This window comes from Zootoca vivipara, chromosome Z1, assembly GCF_965207765.1.
Source record: "Zootoca vivipara chromosome Z1, rZooViv2.hap1.1, whole genome shotgun sequence".
NCBI classification, from domain to species: Eukaryota; Metazoa; Chordata; class Lepidosauria; order Squamata; family Lacertidae; genus Zootoca; species Zootoca vivipara.
In genome coordinates, this window is record NC_142583.1 from 16,370,365 (window position 1) to 16,379,759 (window position 9,395).

The following is a 9,395-nucleotide window of genomic DNA, read 5'->3' on the forward strand; positions in this document are numbered from 1 at the left end:
GCAGCTTCCACCTGGCGAGTCAGGACTCCCGCGCGTGCGCAGCTTGGATGGGTGGGACAGAAAGATGAAGCTGACGGAAAAGTTGCCGGCCGAGGAAAGGCTGAAGGTGAGAAGGCGGGGGGAGGGGGGAAGGCTGGCCGCTGATTGGGTAAAAAAGGCGCGCTCCTTCTTTCCTGCGTTGGAGGGTCTGCTCTGAGGCAAAGAGGCGCGGGGTGGTTCTGAAGGAGCTACTGCGGTCCATTCCCAAACTTGGCCCTCCAGAGGTTTTTTGGGACTACAATTCCCATCATCCCTCACCACTGGTCCTGTTAGCTAGGGATGATGGGAGTTGTAGTCCCAAGACATCTGGAGGGCCAAGTTTGGCCATGCCTGAAAGCCCAGAGTTTTGCCTCCAGCAGGGCGTGGAAAAGATGGGCCGGCCCGTCCCCCTTCCCGAATGACCCCAACATTCCTCGGGTTTCAGAGGAGCGCTGCTCCTGTTCATGGAGGCTCCATTTGCCTCATGCCACCAGTGTTCCATCTTCTGAAGGGTTGATGGCAGACAGAAGCTGCCATGTGGGCTTCTTTCGTGGAACCCTGAACTGACTGCATGGCCTCCACAGCATTGTTGTTGTTTAGTCGTTTAGTCGTGTCCGACTCTTCGTGACCCCATGGACCATAGCACGCCAGGCACTCCTGTCTTCCTGAACTAAAATGGAAGGGAATGGGTGAATTCAGTTCGGGTGACTATCATATCTACTACTGTGGGCAAGAATCCCGTACAAGAAATGGAGTGGCCCTCATAGTCAACAAAAGAGTGGCAAAAGCTGTAATGGGATGCAATCTCAAAAATGACAGAACGATCTCGATACGAATCCAAGGCAGACCTTTTAACATCACAGTAATCCACAGCATTACCTGGTGCTTTTGCCCTTCACCATAGGAGTCAACTAATGGCTGAGGTCCCCCCCACCCATTTTTTTTAAGATTGTTGGGCATTGCCATTCAAGTACACACACTCTCTCAGTGTGTGTGTGTGTGTGTGTGTGTGTGTGTGTTGTGTCATGTGATCAATTATGTGGGCGGGGCTTACCTGTCCCCCATATTTTATTCAAGTTGGCACCCCTTGTTCTTTACTAATGCACCTGAAAAGGCTCAAAGGTGGTGTGTTCATAACACAGGCTTGGGCACAGAAACAGCAAGTGGTCTCACAGGCAGGGCTGGCCCACCCATGAAGCGACTGCCTCAGGGTGCCATTTTCCACAGGGAGGCAGGTCCCGCTGTAGATCTTTATGGCCCCTCCTCGTTCCCGATGTAGATCTTCACCCACCTCTTCTTCCCAGGTGGGGAGGGGGATGCCATTTTGTGTTTTGCCTCAGATGCCAAAATGTCTTGGGCCAACCCTGAGGACAGATAATTCTGGACCGTCTCCATATGGGGTGGGTGGGTGATCAGATTGTTAAGTCAGTAATTTCAACAGAACCCCTTGCTGGACAGAGGCATACCCAGAGTCCTGCAGCACCGTTTTGTTAATTTTAATTAATTTTGCTAAGGCTATAATTTGGAAGTGATCAAACTGTTGATTGCAAATGATGTGGTGTTGCATAGCAAAGTAGATGTGCAAAGATCCTGTTCGCTACTAATAATTACAAACATCACAAAATACAACATCAATAAAACCAACAAAATGCAACATCAGTAGAACCAGCTGTCTCTTAAAGCTTTGTTTATACTCATTTCTTCCAGTTCTTTCACAAAGTAATTGATGGGATTTGTGGCCGTGCATACCCTCGATATCAAGACTATAACACTATTTGGAATTTGACAGAATGGATGGAGGTTCTAGAACAAACCTCGGCATATTTCAAAAGTACCGTTGCCAAAGATCGTTCAGATGAAGAGGTATCCGCACTTGTTTTGTGACCTTGTAAATAAAGACTCAGTATTGCTATTCTAATTTATGTAATAATATAATCTGTTATGAGAAAGTTATTAGCAGAGCCTTTGTGTATCTGCAACAGGTATCTGCTTCAAGATTAAGTTCAATTTGCACTTTTCAATTAAAACAGATTATACATTTGTGTATTCTGTAATTCTTGTAGATTATGAAAAGAATCAAATGAAATTTAATATGTCTTAAATCTTTCATTTGGGATAATGTTCAGTTAAAGACTTTTCTTCTCAGGTGTATTAATCTACTGCTGATAAAACTTGTTGAGCTGCCTGTACTTGATTTTTATTCCCGAAATGGTTACCATTTTTCTGATTTTGATTTGATGCTCTAGTGAACCCAGTTGGTGAGTGCCAACATAAATTAAGCCGAAATGAGGGCACTGAGAAACAAGAGGGAGGTACTAGTATGCATGGGAGACTCCAAGGTTTTCAGAAGTAAAAATAATAATATGTATATATTTTAAGAAACCCAAAAATGAAAGTGGGGGGAGTGAAATTACCCCAACAAGGAGTGTATTGCTATAATTGTACAGCCAAGAACCACACAGTTATTCCACTGCTACATGATTAGAGGACTTGTAATCAGATGATCAGGGACCATGAAACAGCTGGAAAGAGGGGGCAGGTGCAGACACCTGCAGCCAAACCAAGCAGCTTTGTGTTTGCCTCCTCCTGCAGTCCCAAGTTGGAGTTTTGCCACGCACTGCTGGATGCCATGTCATTCCTAGCCTGCATTTCTTAAAGTCTGCCACATAGTCATTTTCTCTTTCAGGCAGTTCCCTGCGCCATAGCTTTGACAAAGGGGAGGTAGTTTAGGATTTCACAGCTGAGCACATGAAGGGCTTTGCGGGCCCAGCTGCTTGTTGCTGGCTCCACGGTTATCAAAGCGGTAGGAGCTGCTCTTGCCTGTGTATCAGTGGTACTCAGTTGCATTGTGGTCCTCAGCTGCAAGACTGAGGCCCATATTTTAGTCAGTACTTAGAGTAACGGTAGAACTGGCGTAATATATAGGCATTCTGGTGGTTTTGATTGTGCCTACAAAAAGACACAGAAATGATGTGGCCTTTAAAAAATAACTCTTGTATTTACAAGTACAAGCAACGGCAATTGTTATCATACAACCTAATACATTTACGTGTTTTTTTCAATATTTTTTGTTTTGTAGGCACTTCAGCCATTGGACGAGCTCAGTTCTGACTCTCAAAAAGCTGTGGTGACTTGCTTGAAAGGCAGAAAACATGACATCAGGCATGCCCTGATTGAAAGAACAAACGGCATCTGTTCGGCACGCCTCCTGGATTTTGACTGGCAGCTGAAGGTTAGGCTGACAGTTTCATTCCTAGCTTTATAAGACTGCTAGATTGTGACTCTCCAGATATTGCTGGACTGCAACTTCCTTCGACCCTGAGCATTGGCTGCAATGGCTGGGGCTTATGGGAGTTGGAATCCAGCAGCATCTGGAGGGTATGTTGCTGACTATCTAGACAAATATATGTGGTCCATGAGACTTTGAAACAGACTATGGCAGATCAACTGAGGGGAGAGAAGGCGTCCTGATTTATAATGGAATGAGGTTCCCCATCCCTGCTGTATAGTATGTAGTAAAGGTTCCAAACAATTGCTATTAAACGGTTAGTAAGATTGTGATGAGCCATAGAAAGGAAGTGGGCTATTATGTTTTGTGCAATAAATGTGTAAAGGTAAAGGGACTCCTGACCATTAGGTCCAGTTGTGACCGACTCTGGGGTTGCGGCGCTCATCTCACTCTATTGGCCGAGGGAGTCGGCGTACAGCTTCCAGGTCATGTGGCCAGCATGACTAAGCCGCTTCTGGCAAACCAGAGCAGCTCACGGAAAAGCCGTTTACCTTCCCGCTTGGAGCGGTACCTATTTATCTACGTGCTTTCGAACTGCTAGGTTGGCAGGAGCTGGGACCGAGCAACGGGAGCTCATCCCGTCGCAGGGATTCGAACCGCCGACCTTCTGATCAGCAAGCCCTAGGCTCTGTGGTTTAACCCACAGTGCCACCTGCGTCCCATCCAATAAATGATGTACCGGTACATAATACAGCATTTTTTCACTCTCCTGAATTGGACTGGTTTACAGAATATTTACTGTATGGTATAGTACGTTGTAGCAATGTAACATGCCAATATAATCTACAGTTCCCCTTGGATTATATATAGAACATTCAGGTTGTTTATAAGATCTGCATAAGAGGATCTGTGTTAAATCTATTATAGTAGTTTGGTCACGTTAATGAGAATTATGCAGCTGGTAGTTTGCAGAACATCTGGCCATCATGCAAAATGTTTGCTCAGAAGAGTGATTACTCTTCTAATGTGCTTCAGCTTGCTTCGCTGTGGTTATAAACTGGCTCTTGCGTAAATTTGTTCTAGAAGCCATTAGATAAAGAGAGGGGTTTTTTTGTCTTATTGGAGTTCTTAAAAGCATTATTTGTTGAACATTGCAAACATTTCAGCAGGAACCTAATTGAGAAATTGTGAGCCACACATGGCTCTTCATTTCTGAAGGGCTTGCAACTTTTCTTCATGGCTAAGGTTTAATTTATAAATCTGATTAATCTGCAGTTCTCTTTCCCCTATGGTTAATTTGAGTTCATTACATGTGCAAATGTGTGCATATTTTCAGCCTTTATGAATAATACCTACAGCCAGACCTTCTGTACCTTCAGGTAATAGGTTGATTATAAACCCCATCAAACATGTTTGCACCCAAACCCTAAAAATACCTCCTTGGAATTGAGACCCTTTGTCTATGGGAGTCTTGGGACCCTTTGTCTATGTCTATGGGAGTATTTGATAATCTTTCGGTTCTTGAAAGTGTGCTTATGACAGCAATGAGCAGGCTGGAGAGGCATATATGGTCTGACAGGTTGTATTAGTAGTGCCAGTGAGTACTTTGACAAATTGCAGTGAATCCTGGAAACCAAAGAATTACTCTGATGGAGTAAGAATGTTTTCTGAATAGATAAGCAAAATAAAAAAAAATCCTTCCAGTAGCACCTTAGAGACCAACTAAGTTTGTCATTGGTATGAACTTTCGTGTGCATGCACACTTCTTCAGATACATTGAAGCAGAATAGATAGTCTTGCTTTATTGTTATTTAGTCTTGCTTTATTGTGGATTATTCCCTTGCTAGATTGGGATAAGCAATGTATTACACATGGACAGCTTCTGTCTGGCCAAGGTTTCTTTCCTGAGTGCTTCTATACTGCCTTGCTAAGGTCATAGTATCCAAGCCCAGTTGATTCCGTAATGTGTGGAGTTTTGTGGGTCACACTGGGGATCCCACCCCCCTGCTATATTTTTGGCAGTTCTGCTTCACAACAATCTATATGTATGAATATGAATTAGTTTATTTATTTGGGATACATACTGCTCTTCAACAACAAGGCAACACATTCTCAAACTGTACAAGGTGGCTTACAATCTTAGTAAAGTTTTCATAGCAGGGGTGGGCTTCCACAAGTATATTTCCCACCCTAGTACAAAGGAACAGATTAATTTATGATACTTGGGGCCTGGATGCTTTGGCCTTGGTGGATCTGGGGGCAGATCCTTCTTTCTGCAAATCTGGGGTGAATCACAGTGTCTGCATTGAGGGCTCTCTCACCACACAGCTCTTCCTAGAGACAGCTCACCTGATGGCAGCTAGAATTCTCCGAGAAGAAGACATGTAATTGCTCTCCTCCCTTGCCAATATCAGTGGGGGGAACTCTTGGCCTCTTATGTTTTATTGTCACTTTTAAAAAGTCTAAAATTCACATCCTTTAACTGGGTTGTTTCCAGTGGAAATTTCACTCCAGCTGATTTGAAACCTGTGTATTTGCTCCATATAGAAAGCTGTTTAGACCATTGTTGTTGTTGTTTCTGATTAAATTTTTTTGGTCCAGGGTTCTCAGTTACAGGAGGATACCCTGAATGTACATCTTCATGACCATATACTTAATATAAATAACGTTTTATCAGCCTTCCAGAATCTGCTCACTGTGTTGTAAAAGTGCTATCATTACTGACCTAAGCTGTTTTATTATTATTATTCTCCTGTATAGCTTGCTCTCTCTAGTGATAAACTTTCCATGCTGCAAATGCCACTCCTAAACCTTGATCTGGATTTAACAGAGAATGGTAACCTCAAGCCATACTCCGTAGAAATGAATAAGGAAGAGCTACAGAACCTAATAAGTTCACTGGAAGCTGCCAATAAGGTGTGTATCACATTATTTTAGAAAGCTGAAATTACCCAAATGATTTCCCTGATAAAACTAGCAACAGTTATTTGTATGCAAAGAGTCCACTTTATGGGATGTATCCAACAAAGTTGTCCTGTTGGTGCAAGGATTTCTGCCTGTGCAACAGGATGTCCCTCTCCTCTTCCTGCCTGCCTCTTGCCCTCCCCATTTGCTTTGGAGGAACCCACATAACAGATTGGGGGGCACAGGGAGAGGAAAAGGAAATCCTGTTGCACAAATTGAAGTCCTTGTGCCAATAGGACAACTTTGCTGGGAAAAAGCCCTCATTATGTAATAAGAATCTTATCTGGGGCTAGGGGAGACTTCTTTAGGTCATATCACTTAGAAGATATTTGTCTTAGGACAAGGATAGGGAACCTGTGACCCTCCACAACTTAATTCAAATGCAATAGGAAGGCTTGCTAGTGTTAACAGTGTGATTATTCAGCTGTCTTTAATTCAAAGTACTTCACTATGACTGGCAAGATCTTTGGAGTCCCTTTCAGTTCTGACTTCCTGCCCTTGTTTGTTGCCTTGGAAATGTCTCTTCTGGCTGAAAGTGCTATGGAAGTGTGGAAGAAGATTACCAATCCACCCCTTAGTTGTGTGAAAGCCATTAGAGACTTATTTTATCCTTTAAATGAGAAGACACAAAGGCAAAAAAATGTGTGGGTGTAAGTTTGAAATGTATTCAAACATTTTAAAAGGCTGCGTAAGCCATTGTTTGAGCATGAGAACCTACAGAGTTGTTACGCGTTGCTACTTAGACTTACTGCTTCCAACTTTTGTATTCCTCTTGAAGGTTGTTCTGCAACTGAAATGATTCCGCTATCGGAAGTGTCAGTGAAGAAAATAGAAGTGTATTCTTCAAAACGAAAGGAACTGAAATGCTTCTGAAGTGCTGAGGTTGACGCATTAAAGTGAGAGACGGAAAGATGTTATTCACAATCTTACTGAGAGAACAACTCTTGATCTCTGCTAGGCCAAAATAAATGCAAAATCACATTGTGGTTAACCGGTGAACATATCTTTGATAGACCGCTGCATTTCTGAGAAGGTTTGAGTGCCATGTTAAAGCATTTGTTGGAGATCCTGAAGATAGGGTGGACTTTGTCCTATCATGTAACAAGCAGCCAACAGTTACCTGAAATAACGTGATGCAAATATTCCTTTTCTTCTTCTCTTGGGATTTGTGTAACTAAATTGCAGACTAGGACTGTGAAAACTATTTTATACTTAAAGACACAATTTGCTGTTATATTTTCGAACTGCATAAAGAGGTTTTGTTTTGCAGATTGAGCTCTGTTAAACACAATAGAATGTGTCTACAATTAAGTGTAGTGGATTGAACATGCCCATCACCAGACCATTTTAAGCATTCTGCCTAGCTCTAGCTTATAATGTGCTTCTGTGTGAAATAAATTGATTTCTCTTAAATATTAAAGTTGGGCTGTGAGCTAGTCTTTGGGTTGGGTGCAAAGGTATCTGGGTAGCTGGATAGTGCCACACTTAAGATTTTTATTTGTGTATCCATTTTGTTGAGAATTGGAGAAAAGACTCACAAATTGGTGAATACCTATAGTATTGCTGGAATAATATATCATTTCCTATATATAAAATGCTTCTGAGTTATGGAGAAGATCCATTATTACCACATGTTGCTACATCAGAACTTCAATGCCAATATGGAAAGGAGTATTTTTCAAATGCTTAAAGTGTCTGTATGATTGACTGATAAAACATGACATGAGAAGAGATGTAGCAATACCATTTTTCATGAGTTGTTTTTTTTAAAAAAAGGTATGGGGAACAAATTTTCCATTGCTTTATTTACACACCCACACCCACACACCCACACAAAGCCTCATAATGCATGCTTGAAATCTCCATGTAAAATTTCAAGCTGTACAACGGAAGTTTTAAAAAAATGTTTATTTGGTTACTAGGAATACATCAGCTAATGAAATTTACATTTTATTACATTTTCAGAAGCTATGAAAACTGGTTTAATGATAAAACTTAAATAATGCTACTTCATTTGCATCTCCCCCCACCCTGCTCATTCCTGCAGCATTTAAAAGGGAAGTCCGGAAAATAAAATACTGAGTAAAAGAACAAAGGGATGGTAGTTTCTGTACTACAGCAAAAAAACAACAAAAGACCCCCACAATTTCTCTTGAGTACTGTGTTTCAGAATTGATTTCCCCCCTAAAATACGTAAATACTAAAATCAAAATATGTGAAAAATCAAAGTTGGGACTGGAGAAGGGGAGTGAGAGATGGCACTAGGCATGTTGACACTTTTAAAAGGAGAGGCTGAAAAATCTTCATAGTTAAAGGAACAGCCATATGTGTGTACCTGAATGTTATGTTGCATCCAATATGTGGATGAACAAATGGTCCGTCGTAAATGAAGAGCATGATATAAAGAAGGATGGCTCTTGTGGTGCAGCTTGTTGGATCAGAATGATGCAGTCCTGGGCCATTTTAAAGATCTGCAATCTGACTCTGCCCCTGATCAGACTGTGATGTTGCAGTGAATGGTCAGTACTGGTGAGACCTGGGTCCATATCCTTCCGTGGTCATGAAGGTTACTGGATGGGTTTGAGAAAGTTAGTATTTATCAACGTGGCTTGTCTTGCACGATTGCTGGGAGGATTATCCTAGGTGTACACTGCAAAAGTGTATACTAAAAATGAGAGAAATAGGTGAACACAGGCCATCATTTTAATACAAGGTGCAATTTAGGATTGTTTTGTAAATAAATTCTAAACTACAAATGGTTGTCATTATAAGGAGATTACTTTGAATGGCACTCCCAACTGTGTGTTGGTTTAGAACAAGCAGTAGAGAAGAATGGCGACGAAGAGTGAATACTGCCTGCTTAACAAGGATCATGGTCCATTAATGCTTACACAGCAAGCAAATATGCATTCCCTTTGGTGGCAAATAAGCAACATATGAAGGGTGGTGAAGAAATATAGCTTGTTTCTGTCTTGGTTGAACTAACGTCTGTTCACTGAAGGCTGTTAAAAAAGTGCCCTTTCTGTGCAGATTCACATTTTCTTGGATATGGGTGCTTAGCCTGTTTATCTACAGACAACAGATACTACAATGTTAAGTACTACACACAATGTAAGTTATGGGGTGACAAATATGATAGACATAGTTTATTGAAAAGGAAGATTCCTCTGTCAGACTACACAGC

At 41.7% G+C, this 9,395-nt stretch overlaps 1 protein-coding gene across 1 annotated transcript; it reads left to right on the top strand.

Annotated features, from left to right (window-relative positions):
- The first annotated feature begins 45 nt into the window (after positions 1-45).
- Positions 46-7,631, top strand: COMMD8 (COMM domain containing 8). The gene is made up of 5 exons (XM_035113954.3): positions 46-106; positions 1,726-1,881; positions 3,098-3,250; positions 6,008-6,163; positions 6,990-7,631. The coding sequence occupies exons 1-5, from the start codon at positions 65-67 to the stop codon at positions 7,008-7,010; spliced, it is 528 nt and encodes a 175-aa protein (XP_034969845.2). The 5' UTR covers positions 46-64; the 3' UTR covers positions 7,011-7,631.
- The last annotated feature ends 1,764 nt before the right edge of the window (positions 7,632-9,395 follow it).